Genomic DNA, 13,787 nt, shown 5'->3' on the forward strand with positions numbered 1-13,787 from the left:
GTCTGTAGGGTTCACTACAAGGTAACAGAAACCTTGCAAAGAATGCATTCCACCCCACACAGAGGGTTCATGCAGGGGTAGACCTTGGAAAGGAAGGAGGTGTAACTGCAGGGGCAGGCCTGGGCCTGCTCTCTGTCCAATTACACCCTTTTCAAAACCCCTGCTGAGAGGAGTCAGAGAGATTGAACAGGCTGGAGGTAGGCGGGAGTGCGGGGTTGGTTAGTGGATTGAAGGTAGAATCAGCTTGGGGCCATTTTTTTCTTTCTTTTCTTTTTGGAGCATAGGCTTTTATGTCTTGGGCAAAGGAGCCGGTACATAGAAAAGCATTTTGGAATTACAAAGGGATATGCAAATGCAAGGTGATATTATTGCTTCTATTGTTATACATAGGAACCAATGAAAACCCTCTCTAGGAAGAAATCACAGAGCCTGCATGGGGGTGGAGGTGAGATGGGTTTTAGGGGCCAAGTGGGGAATGAAAAGGAAAGAAAATTGGAGGGAGGGTGGAAGAGTTTCCAAACATTAGTTACTTACGCGTGTGCGTGCGTGTGTGTGTTTGTGTGTGTGAGAGTGTAAGGCTAAACCGAAAAGACACCATGACAGGCTTTAAGTTTCCCCTCTGAACAGAAGGCCTAAGTGTCAGTTTCCCCAAAACTATCAGGCAGTCACACATTGCCTAGAGCAGGAGAGACCACTTTGCCGTATCCAATCAGGAAAGGCCAGCTACCTCTCCCCACATTCCTTAAGGTGAGGCCTGCAGATAGGAACTTTAGATAGGACCCTGTTACCTAATGTTAAAGTTAACCCGATAGTCGCCAAACAAGACCCTGGGCTTGCTCTGTAATTGGTTAATTTCAAAACTACTCTAAATATTGTGATTGGGTCCCGCCAAAAGGAACGAACGCTCTGAACAATGTGTATGGTTAAAGTTGCTGCCAATACTGTTGTACCATTATGATTGGGTCACTGTACCTATGTCACGATTTCTTGTAACTCCCCCTTCCCAAACCCCATAAAAACCCTACTCAGCCCTTGTTCGGGGCTCTCAGCACAGATCCACTGTGCTGGTGAAGGCTGTGAGCCCGAGTTTAGGCCCCGGTGAGCCTAAGCCTGTAATAATAAAGCCGTTTGCCTTTACATGCGTGCCTTGGTCTCCCTGGTGGTCTCTGGCCATTGAGGATACTGCGTTTTGGGCATTACAAGAGAGACCGGAGACAGAGACAGGAAGACCGGTGTTCTTTTACCATCTGTGTGATTATCTATCTAATATTTCTCTTTAAAGGGGCTCCTATTTCTTTTAATTTAGTATATTTATAAAGGAAACTTGATATCACAGTTATAAATGGCAAACCTGCTCATTTTCCAGCTGGAACGTACCATAAAAACAAATAGAACAAAACCCAAAGTGGAATTTAATTCTAGCTGGATGCCGTTGTCTCCTGGACCTGGAAAACTGCTCCATACTGGCTCACCTCTCCCTGTCACTCAGGCCTCTGCCCAAAGGGTGCCTCCTGGGGGCGGGGCCTCTCTGAGCCCACCCCTCTCCATCCTGGCTTTTTTTTCTTTGACAGCCGCTTATCACTCTCTAAGTGATGTCGTTTTTTCCATGCTGGTCTGGCTCTGCGAAGGGAGGGCCTGTCTTGTTCCTTATTTCCACCGCCTAGCTCACTAACTAGTTGTTGAATAAGGAGCTAGTCTAAGCTGCAGGGTTTGTTTTTCTCCTTTCAGTGTGTGGCATCCGGGTGTTAAAGGCCACGCCAGCCAGTGCCACGCTGCTGTTGGCACCTTGCTGCAGCTGGGGGACTGTGCGAGGCTTGAGAACGAAGCAGCCTTTCAGGGTGCCATCCCACAGCTCCCCCGCCTCCCTCCCAGCGCTGTGGGAATTCCCGGGCCGGCAAGCGCAGGGCAGGCTTCAGGTCCTCGGATCCTCGCTTGCTCCCTGGCCAGCTGAGTGACCCCACGGCACCCTCCAGCCACCCCTGTGTCCACCTTCCCCAGAGCAAAAGGACCCATCCCATCCCCTGCTAGCCTCCCAGTCACACCCGGCAGAGAGAAGCTGCTCAAAGAGAGTAGGAGCTCCAAGGGCTGCCTGCTCCAAAATCCCACCCTTCTTCCTCAGGCCCGACTTTTAAAAGTAATAAAATCACTTACTCTTTACTGAATGCTCAAATGTGCCAAGTGCCCGGCTAAGTAAAATTTGTAGATAGCTACAATTTAACTGTATTCTTGCAATAATCCTCTAATGTGGGGATTTATTGTTCCCATTTTACATGTGAGGAAGGGAACTGAAGCTTATAACATAGTTTGACGACTTGTCCAAGGTCCCGCCTCCGGCTTAGGTTCTCAACCATGACATTGTAACAACCATGTAAATGTTACCACCTACGTGAAGACTTCCTGCCCAGTCATGCTAAACACTCATAATTCTGCACTATTACTTCTCTGGTGGAATCCACTCGATGTCCCTTGGGATGTGTGCACGCGCGTGTGTGTGTGTGGGGGGGGGCAAGTATCTGCTTCCTGAGGGCTGAACCCATTGACTCATCTCTCCCAAAGTCAAGTCAGGTACTTGGCACACTGTGGCTACTCCACTTGTGTCCCCAAGTAAATCAAGGACGGAAGCCTCCTGGGTTTCTCTCACCAGGTTCTGTCTCTGAGGAGAACAGATGAAGAAAAATGAGCAGCTGTAGTTCCAGAGATACAAATTAGCTCCGTCACAAAGCCCCTGGGATGTTCCCCTAGGAGGTTGTGTGGAAAGACATGGGCTTGAACCAGGATGGTCACTGGCCGTGAGGGCGGATGTGCAGACAGTCTGGAAGTAGGCAGGGAACAAGGACCCTCCTGGCTCGTAGCATTGACGGCTTGTGCTAGACTTCTCCATCTTTCCAGACTCACTCTCTACCCTGTTCGTCATCCTCACGGGAGAGCAGAGGAAGAGGAGAGCATGATGCTGGCTATTTATTCCCTGTGCAGGGCTGGTAACTGCCCTGTGATTGCTGGCCCAGGATCGTGCTCTCCTGGGTGGTTTCCCTGTACCCTGACCTTGCCATTGTGGGGAGTCGCCTTGTTAGACCTGCTTCAAGTTATTCTTTTTTATTTTTAACACATAATTTATTGTCAGGTTAGCTCACATACAGTGTATACAGTGTGCTCTTGACTTTGGGGGTAGATTCCTGTGGTTCATCGCTTCCATACCGCACCCAGTGTTTATCCCAACAAATGCCCTCCTCAATGCCCATCACCCATTTCCCCTCTCCCCCACGCCCCCCCCATCAACCCTCAGTTTGTTCTCTGTATTTTTTTTAATGATTGCTCTCACCAGTGGTTTTTTTTTAAATTTTTTCAACGTTTATTTATTATTGAGAGACAGAGAGACACAGAGCGTGAGCAGGGCAGGGGCAGAGAGAGAGGGAGAGACAGATTCTGAAGCAGGCCCCAAGCTCCGAGCTGTCAGCACAGAGCCCGGTGCGAGGCTTGAACTCACAAACTGCAAGGTCGTGACTTGAGCCGAAGTTGGACGCTTAACCAACTGAGCCACCCAGGCACCGCTGTTCTCTGTATTTAAGAGTCTCTTATGGTTTGCCTCCCTCTCTGTTTGAAACTATTTTTCCCCTTCCTTCTCTGCGTGGTCTTCTGTTAAGTTTCTCAAGTTCCACATGTGACTGAAATCATATGATATCAGTCTTTCTCTGACCGATTTATATCACTTGGCATAATACCCCCAGTTCCATTCACATTGTTGCAAATGACAGGATTTCATTCTTCCCATTGCCATGTAGTATTCCATTGTATATATAAACCACATCTTCTTTATCAATTTATCAGTTGACAGACACTTGGGCTCTTTCCATAATTTGGCTATTGTTGAAAGTGCTGCTATGAACATGAGGTACATGTGCCCCTATGCATCAGCACTCCTGTGCCCTCTGGGTAAATTCCTAGTAAGGCTATTGCTGGATCGTAGGGTAATTCTATTTTAATTTCCTCTTCAGAATCTTCTTTTCCGATGGGACCCTGGCTGATGGGGTGGGATGCCCTTTTCTGGGCTCTTTCAGTCATTTTTTAAAATAAAATGTTTTATTTATTTTTGATACAGAGAGAGACAGAGCATGAGAGGGCAAGGGGCAGAGAGAGAGGGAGACACAGAATCCGAAGCAGGAGCAGGCTCCAGGCTCTGAGCTAGCTGTCAGCACAGAGCCCGACGCCACGCTCAAACTCATGAATGTGAGATCATGATCTGAGCTGAAGTTGGACACTTAACCGACTGAGCCACCCAGGCGCCCCTCAGTCATTTCTTGAGGTCAGAGTCTATGTTTATTCGTCACTCTGTCCCCATAGTTGGCACCGTACTTGGGCTGTGGTTCTAATAGCTAACGGACATCATTGACCACCTACAATGTGCCAACACTTTTACCTGTACTAACTCAAATCAGCCTCATAGCAATTACACAGTTATCACCTTCATTTTACAGACGAGGAAAGTAAGATCCAGAGAGGCTGAGTGACTTGCCCAAGGCCACGGGTCTTGTCAGCATGTGGCAGAGCTGGGATTTGAACCCAGCCAGTGTGAGTCCTGAGCCCCCAGGATGGTTCTCAGCCCTGCTTGTGGGTTTGCCTTTCTCATTGTTGTTTGTGCCTACAGGGGATGATGCCTGTTAGTCTTGAGAACCAAAAGAATCTGTTTCTTGGCCCACTCAGAGGCTCAGTCAAGTAGAATGGGCAGAAGGTGGAATGAAGGTCACCATGGCAACCGATCACCTGGTCACATTACCTGCCTGGCCCTTGGGGCTGTGGTTCTACTTCAGCAGAGAGAAGGGTGGGGTTGGCATGGGGCAATGTTTGAGGCACCAGATGCACTGGGAGGACTTGGAAGAATACCAGGTGGGTAGATCAGGCAGGGGATTCTGGGAAGAGCGGGGAGCAGGTGGAGAGTTTCCCAGGCAGGGCAGTGGTGGCCGTGGAACCTGGATCCACGTGATCCCTGACCAGTGCTCTGAGGCTCCCTCCCCCATTGTCTCCTGCTCCAGAGCCCTGGGTTTTAGTCTTGACTTCAATTCTCCCTCTCTGCAGTCAGAGCCTGGGGAGGAGGAAGGGAACCCATTTGCTCCCCTGCCACCACTGGGGGCCCCCACTGCTGACAGCTGGGGTGCCTCCACTTCACCAGCTTTGGGATGAGAAAATGGGTTTCTCCTTCCCAGTCCCTGAAGCTCTCCATTCCCCCGAGGGCCAGGGCAGGGCTGGACGGTGTGGGCAGGTCACCTGTCTGTGGTTTGTTGCAGGCCCTGACTTTCCTGACCAGGCACGAAATCCTGTGGTGAGTAAAGGGGCCTCTTTCCTCCCCTTGAACAGAGGCCTCATGCTGGTGCCTGCGTGTGGGTCTCGCCGGCAGAGACAGACCCCAGTCAGGAGAGCCTGACACCATGATTGCCAGGGCTCAGCTGGAGCTGAGTGAAACCTCAGGCGTTAAGCCACTTTGGGATCCGATGCAGGATTTCTTCACATAATCAAGGAAGTGGACAGGGCCTCCTTGGGGTAATGGGGGGAAGGAAGAAAGGCCTTAGGAAACAGGGCTAAAGCCTGGCTGGATAAACTAGGATGCATGACTGAATCGCTCTAGACCAAGGCTCCCTCTCCAAGCCTCTCTTCAGGGCCTGGCACATGCCCGACATGCTGGGGAGCAGCCCACAGTCCCTGTTGTCATGCAGGGTGCTGTCCACCAGAGAAGGTTCCAGGCCAAAGGCAAGCATCATGCAGAGTGGAGGGGCTGCAGACGCCCTCCTCATCGGATTGCAGGGAGGGGGGGCGGGGTCTGGCACAGTGTGTGAATGCTCCGTCCAGGCCCAGAAAGGTGACTCCTCCTCTTGCTCTGCTATCCACTCAGCACCCCTTCCCCAGCCCAGCAAAAGGTAGGCGCTTACCCTCTGGACAGAGCTGAGCACACAGACTCCTGCCTCAGGGCCTCGGGGACGAGCTCCGGGTCAGCAGTTGTGAGCCCCGCTTGTTAGGTATGAATGGGAAGCAGAGGGATGCTAGATACTTGAAGAGAAAAATTTTAAGCCTACGTTAAATCATGTCATCATAACACTGCAGAACCCCAGAGATAATGAGAAGAGCCTAAAAACTTCCAGAGAGAAAGAAAACAAAAACAAAAGACATACAGAGAACCAGGAATCAGAATGGTTTGGCACTTGGAAAGTCCAAAGGTTGGAAGACAGAGGTTAAAGACCTTCAAAATTATTATTATTTTTTAAAGCTTTTTAATTTATTGATTGAGAGAGAGAGAGCATGCAAGAGAGAGAGAGAGCACAAGCAGGGAAGGAGCAGAGAGAGAGGGGAAGAGAGAGAATCCCAAGAAGGTCCATGCAGTGGACCACTCAGTGTCAGTGCAGAGCCTGATATGGGGCTCGAACTCACAAACCTTGAGATCATGACCTGAGCTGAAGTCAAGAGTCAGATACTTAACCAGCTGAGCCCCCAAGGTGTCCCAAGACCTTCAAAATTATAAGGAAAAAATTCCAATCTAGAATTAAGTCATAGCTAGCCTATTAATCAAGAGTGAAGGTGAGGTAACTATTTTTTGACAGGCAAATGATTTTTAAAAATTGCCTCTCGTGCCTGCTGTCTGTGGAAGCTTTTGGAGGACATGCTCCATTCAACCTCGTAAGCAAACCGTGTTACTCGGGTAAACTAAACTGCTATATAGAGGGTGCTTCCGTTTTTGTAAAACAAAAGGTTCTCCACGCACAAGCACACACGCCAAGGGAAGCTCTCTGGAAGGACACACACAAACGCGCACGCGCTGACCGTAGCTTAGCTTGTTGGAGGGGAGCCGGAGGACGGACTGCGTCAGTGTTAGTACGGGCGCCTTGTCTGCTAGACTAAGTCCCAGTCACTTTTAGACAGTTTTCCGTTGTGGCCAGTGGAGACGTGTTGTGATTTTCCTATTCCCGTGACAAAGAAACTCGGCCTGGATGGCAATGCAGTTGGATAGATCAGTCTGTTTGAAAAAAGCATCCAAGACACCTACAGACAGGAGTCACCTCCAGAAGAGGCCGGCTCTGCCTTATCTAGTATGTTCTCACCTCTTATCTGTGACTTGCATAGGACTTAAAGGCCTGGTCACCAGACCTGCAGAGGATGCCCCCTGGGGGGCACAGACCACATGTGACAGGTTCCGGTCCTCCAGCCAGCCCCTTCCCCATCCGGGCTGCCTGGGTGAGGCTCTCCAAGAAGGAGTGTGTCCACCCTAAATTTCGAGCCTGTAAGGATTTTCTTTCTCATCTTGTTGCTCTTTTAAGGAGCAAAGGCCCTTTCAGCCTCAGTTCCAGGTCAGCTCCCCCTGACTTCTGATTGATTGCTCCCTGAGAAGCCTCCACCTTCCAGATGTCTCTCTAGGCTCTGTGCATAGGTCCTTCCGGGTTCTTATCTGCAGCCATGGCTGCGAATCTGCCTCTGAGGCTGGACCCAAACAGAGCACAGGTGGCTTCCTTTTGACCTGCATGGTGGGAGCGCAGGTTGGACTGCCTCCAATTTGGACTACTCTGTGTCCCTCAGTGACCTCTCCTGTCATGATCTCAGGCTGCCCATAGGTCTGCTCTGGGAGCCTGAAGCTTTGTCCCCTCCCCCTGCGTGGAGTGGTGGGGGGTGAGGGGACCTGGCCCTAAGGCTGCTCTTTGCCCTTAGCATCCAGAGGTCCCAACATTCTCCAGCCTCCAGGCCCCGCCCTGGCCATTAGCGCTGGTCCTCTTGGAGCCCCAGAAAGTCAGCAGGCAGAGTGGTTACAAGTTTGCTTCCTTGAAGCCAGAGGCCTGAGTTCGAGACTCAGCTCTGCCCCTTCTAGCTCTGTGACCGTGGGTGAATTTCTTACCTTTGCTCAGCCTTTGCTCCGCCTATTCCCACGCTTATAAAAAGCGTGATATAAAGCACTCAACCTGATCGAATGCATATCAGGGGTTAGAGCAGGACCTGACATGTGGGTCAGTGTTGACTATGTGGTAGCTGTTATTTTCATGCTATTCTTACCTCTTTTTTTTTTTTTTTGCAATGAAGAAACTGGCTCAGAGAAATGAAGCGCTCTGCCCAAGCCACACAGCTTGAAAAGAGCAGACCATAAAAGCCACCTTTTCTGGCTAAAGACAGGGCTATTTATAAAATGCCTGCAGGCTGTACTGTAGGGCAAAGGACTGTTGACCCTGCGGCCCAGGTAGCTGAGCCCAGAGGAAAAGAGTAGATCCGGAGACGGGCACCGAACCTGTTCTCAGTCCTACCTGGACAGCAGGAACATGGCAGCTCACAGGACTTAGAGCTCCTGCCCCCTCCCTGGCCTTGAATATGTCTCTAGGGGTGGGCTCCGGTCCTTTCACCGAGTCTCCACATGTTTCTAATGTGGGATCCAGTTGAACACTAAATAGAGCCTCTGAGGCAAGGGTGCAGAGAAAGGTACAGAAACACCCATAGGATGCCTGAACTGGAGGGCGCTAGGGGGGAGGGGTCGTTGAATCTCTCATTTGACAGAGGGGAAACTGAGGCACAAGAGGGGTTGTGGCAGGTCCCAGGTCCCACAGAGTGTGAGCTGTGGGGCTGGTCTCCCTCTGAGCTCGAATACGGCCCCTCCCTTTGTCTGGGAGGGGCCGCCGCATTGGCTCCTTGATTTCTGGCAAGCTGAACGTGTGAGCTTTTCAAATGGCTTTGACTCTTGAGTCCATTAGTGATTAATTCAGAGTTCCATTTAGAGCCGGCTGATCCATATTTGGAGGAGGAGAACATTTTGTGGCAGCTGAGATGCAGCCACGATTCATCTGCCGGCTGCCCACCCACTCAGCGGCGGCCCGGGAAGGCATGAACTCCGGACAAGGCCTCTCCGCGGCACCCCTACCCAGAAAGCTCTGGGGAGGGGGGCGGGGCTGAAGGACTCACACCTGGTGGGGGTGGGTCCTTTAGGGGTGGGCCGCACAGCCCCAAAGAGCCTGCTGTGAGGTTTGGGCCCCACTCTATCTTTTTCAAGCTGTGTGACCTTGGGCACAGCCCTTAGCCGCCTTGAGCCTCAGTTTACCCTTCTTTAGAAATGATCATCCTGATGCCTCTCCCACAGGAACTTTGGAAAGACTAGACGAGAAAATGTGCGTGAGTGCACCCAGCGCACAGACTTGGTAAATGAGGCGACGGCACCTCCCCTCTCTGGGCTCTGGGGAAAAGAGCTACGTGCCCACAGCTCTGGGCAAACACGTACCACTGTGTGACCCTAAGCAAGTGATTTTACCGCGCTGAGCCTCAGTTTCACCTGTCAAATAGAAATAATGGCTCCTTATTTACAAGACAGTTGCCCAGGTTACAAGCAAAATGTCCATGAGAGTTGGCAGCCTGTGAGGACCACTCCTGGTGGGAGCCAAGGTGCCATGGGGGAGCGGTCCACCCTGGGCGCCAGCTGTAATCACTCAGGGCCTCAGAGAATTCCTTTTTCTTTTTTTTATGTTTATTTATTTATTTTTGAGAGAGAGAGAGAGAGAGTGCCACACACATAAGCGGGGGAGGGGCAGAGAGAGAGGGAAACAGAATCTGAAGCAGGCTCCAGTATCTGAGCTGTCAGTGCAGAGCCTGATGTGGGGCTTGAACCCAGAACTGTGAGATCATGACCTGAGCTGGATCAAAGGCTTAACCCACGGAGCCACCCAGGGGCCCTGGGGGGCTCAGAGAATTTTTAAAAATTAGTACAACTTACTGAAAGTCAGTCTGCTTGTTCTCACCTCAGGCCAGAGTTCTAACAATGACAGTGACAGTTCCTGCAGCCTGCCCCCTCCCACTGCCCCCTCTCCTCGTGGGCCACGGGGCCCTCCACGGATGATGGCCTTCTTTTCCTCCTCAGTGCCCTCAGCGTCCCTGTGCTTTCCTGGAGAAGGTTTCCAGCACCTATTCCCTACCCCGCTTTTCAGCTCCCTCCTCAACTTGTCAAGCAGTGCCTGGTGACAAGTTCAGGGCCCCTCACAAGGCTGATGGAGTCCGTTCTTTACGAATAGCCATGCACCATTCTGGCTCCTGTTTTCAGGCCCTTCTCATGAGTCAGCACAGAGCCAGTGATGGGGATTAGCTCCCCATTGGGCAGAGTTAGGATTGGAGCCGAGGTCTCTCTGCCCAGAGAGGTCCAACAACTTGCCTCAGATCACACAGCTAGCGAGAGAGGGATCTGGTCCCGCAGGACCCGTCTGGCTGTGTTCCAGCAGGAAGTAGGAAACAGGCCGAGCTTTTAGCTGGGGTCTTTGAAGGGACTTTGTAGGGAAGGGGCTGCTCACAGAGGCTGAGGGAAACATCCAAAGACTAGTGATTACTGGCCCCGAGGCCCCAAGTGCCCAGTTGAGAGCCGGAGCTGAGTGAAGGTTGGAGGGATCCCACAGACCCCGCTAGAGCCTGCCAAGGCTGGAAGGGGGAGGGGGACATACCCCACCAGGCTCTCTCACCAACTCCCGTCTCTCGAGGGTGCCTCCCTTGGGCCAAAGCCATCAGGAAGCATCTGGAAGCCAGAGGGCAAGGGCGGTGGGAAGCACCATAGAGATCAGAGCCATGTCTGGGCAGCCGGTGGGAAAACAGAATAAGAGCACACACACAGCTGATGTTTTTTCTACTCTCCCATGGCCGGGATCTAAAGGACGTTTTCCCAGTCGGTGAGCTGTGAAAACATGAGAGGCTGGACGGGGAGCAGATCCTGACTCAGTTCTCCTGATGACGGGTGCTGGGCCTCCATTTGCCATAATCAGAGCCCCGGGAAGGCCTTCTCTGCCTCCAAATCTTCACCTGCAAAATCACCCTCTGAATGCTTCACTCAGTCACGGGTCCCTCAGTTCCAGCCATCAGACGTTCATTTGGGTCGACAAACCACACACCCTGCAGGTGACGGTGAGGGGCTGTTAGTCACTCCTTCCTGAGGATGAATTAATTTGACCAGATGCTTGCCTCCGAGCACTGGGCGGAGCTGAGAAGCGGGAGGGTGGACAGAAGAGAAGGAAGGACCAGTGGAGAGAGGGTGGTTCTGGAGCCTGAAGGATCCCAGGGGAAGAAGAAAGGGCAGGCCAGGGACCCAGGTCAGGTTAGAGAGCACCCACCGTCACGGTCTAGGTCCAGGCTCTGGGAGTCAGGGGACGGCACCTCTGAGCTGCAGGATAGGAACACGGACAGGGACAGGGAGAGGCTTGGGGTCCCCTGAGGGCCTTCGCAGTGCCAAGCACCGAGCTGACCTTTATACACCTCCTCCTGTTTACTCCTGTTTGTGAGGGGGGACTGTTCCCACTGCGATGATGACGAGATGGGCTCAGGTGGCCTCAGAACGCCGCTCAACGTCTCAGAGCTGCCAGAGGGCAGTCAGGACTTGAACTCAGGTCTGTCTGACTATAGAGCCTGAATATCAGCAGCCTGTGTTTACCCCCCACCCTCCAAGACAGATACCATTATTGCCCATTTTCCCGATGATGAGACAAAGGCTCAGGAGTGAGCTGAGGTCACACAGCACGGGAGTGGCCTGGAGCAGGGCCTGGAGTGTGGGCCTCTGGTGTCCCAGGCCACCTTCTCTCCACTGTCTGGGTCACGGGCCTAACAGACCCCAGAGCTGTGACCGGGATGGGGTAGGAGGGTCAGAGGATGAGGGCTCATGCTCTCTCGGCCTGGGGCTCCTGCCCCCTCCCCCTCAAAGGTCACACAGCCCCCTCACCATCTGCCTGCCCCCCACAAGCAAGTGTGGGCCTGTGGTGGAGACGCCGGCTGAGGGGAGATGGGGCGGGTTCGGCCTGGGGTCTGGGAGCCCGCCTGTGAGCGCAGGGTGGCCGCCAGCAGCTGGGCTCCCATCCTGGCTCAGCCACACCCGCCCTGTGGCCTCCTTTCCCAGGGCCAAGGGCGGGGCTCGGCAGATGGCGTGGGGTGGCACGCTGGCTTCCCCAAGGCCCTGCTGGCTTCTTGGGCTGTACGTGAGGGACTGGACCGATTGACCGCAGAGGGTTCCCCGCTCTGACATTCTAGAACCCATACACCTGTGCAGCATGTTCCGTGCTAGGGAGCATCTCACGCCCTCTTCCTCAGGCGGCTCGTCTTTGCACCGCCTGCTGTGTGCTGGGCACGCGGGAGTCCTCAAGGATGTTTCTAGAAGGGTGGAATGGAAGGTCTAACTGCCTTGACTATGTCACTCAGCTGTAAGCCCCCTTCCTCCAGAGATGCCCTCGGGGGAGACACGTGGTCTCCAGCTCACTGCGCTCTCTTCTCAGCATCCATGACACCTTCCTGAAGCTCTGTCCCCCTGGGAAGCACTACAAGGAGGCGACACTGACCACAGACCAGGTCAGCTCCCTGCCGGCCCTGAGGGTGAGTGCCGGATGGGGGCAGGGTGAGGTGTGCCATGGGGGCCGGGGAGGGGGGGAGGCCACTGGGGGAGGGGAGGGCACGCTGACTGAGGGGCTGTCTGGTGGTAGCCTCTCTCCGGAGGGGCTTGTGGACCTCCGGGCACGGGGCCCAGCAGGGCACGTTTCCCCAGCACTTTGCTTTTACATTTTTAAAATTTGTTTTTATTTTGAGAAAGAGAGAGAGAGAAACAGAGTGCGAGCGGGGAAGGAGCAGAGAGAGAGGGAGACACAGAATCTGAAGCAGGCTCCAGGCTCTAAGTGGTTAGCACAGAGCGAGATTCGGGGCTCGAACCCATGAACAGTGAGATCATAACCGGAGCTGAAGTTGGTGCTTAGCCGACTAAGCCCCCCAGCACCCCTACCCCAGCACGTTTTATGTGAATCTGGCCTCTCTCTCTCCTTGTATTAGTCCCGTAGGCAGGACAGGAATGACAACAGTAGCCATTTCTCAGTGAGGGGCAGAGGGGCATTAGGCAATGCAACTAGTTCCAGGTCTCATCGGTGACAGTGGCAGGCCTAGCCGAGGTCCCCCGACTCTGCTGACTGACCTTCCAGAGACTGCCTGTGATTCTTTTTTGAGCCTCAGCTTAAACACCACCCCTGCCCCCTCCCCCACCAGCTTTCTGCTGACCATTTACCTGACCCCCACCCCCACCCCTTCAACCGGAGGACCCTGCACCAGCCAGCACTCTCTCTCCCTGGGGAGAGAGATTCACTCTCATTCGGGCCTTGGGGAAATCAGGGTGCCACCCCAGGTCGTCCTCCCAGCCCCCTCCTCAGCCCTTCTCTTCTGCTTAGGCTGCCTCACTGGCCTAGGGCTTTTCTAGAATGACTGAGAACCTTCTCAGTTTCTTCCTTGAGAAGTCAGGAGCAAGACTTGGAGCCTGGGACTGTCGTCCCAACCCACCTCCTTCCATCTCCAGGTGTGACTGCAGGAAAGAAGGACACGTGCATTTTTGTTCTAGTTACCTTTATCCTCTCCCCCTGAATTTAGCTGATCCTCCCTGACCTGCAGCCTGACAGATAAGAGAGGTGGGCCAAATGTTCAGATCTTCTCAATTTCCCAGTTTCCTGGGCCAAATCTCATAACTCGCATACCCATTGTACGTGCACAGCCGCCCCCCCCCCCCGATACCCTGCCCTTGCTATAACAGAATCCTTGGACAAACCACTTCCTGTGCCTCAGTCTCCCCACCTGTGAAACAGGTGGATTGGTGGGGGTGGCTGGGAGTTGTTTGCACGTGCTCCCCCAGGCTCGCTGCACCCCCCAGGCGGTGCTCACACGAGCTGTCAGTGCCACCCACTACCACCGCCCACTACCAGTCTTTTAAGGACCATCCTTGAGTTTTCAGTTCCTGCTGTGAAAAGGCTCTGCCCTCCCTCCCAAAAGCACCAAAAGCACCTGGAAGA

At 53.2% G+C, this 13,787-nt stretch overlaps 1 protein-coding gene across 2 annotated transcripts in view; it reads left to right on the forward strand.

Moving 5' to 3' along the window:
- Positions 1-4,783: 4,783 nt before the first annotated feature.
- The window catches only part of CIB4 (calcium and integrin binding family member 4), a 50,544-nt gene continuing 41,540 nt past the window's right edge, over positions 4,784-13,787 (forward strand). For both annotated transcript variants that reach the window (XM_029938128.1, XM_029938129.1), the window contains exons 1-3: positions 4,784-4,881; positions 5,280-5,314; positions 12,243-12,339. In XM_029938128.1, the coding sequence (XP_029793988.1) occupies positions 4,828-4,881; positions 5,280-5,314; positions 12,243-12,339 (186 nt within the window). In that variant the 5' untranslated portion in view covers positions 4,784-4,827. The remainder of the gene's footprint in view (positions 4,882-5,279; positions 5,315-12,242; positions 12,340-13,787) is intronic.

The sequence above is a fragment of the Suricata suricatta genome, chromosome 4, assembly GCF_006229205.1.
Source record: "Suricata suricatta isolate VVHF042 chromosome 4, meerkat_22Aug2017_6uvM2_HiC, whole genome shotgun sequence".
NCBI lineage: Eukaryota > Metazoa > Chordata > Mammalia > Carnivora > Herpestidae > Suricata > Suricata suricatta.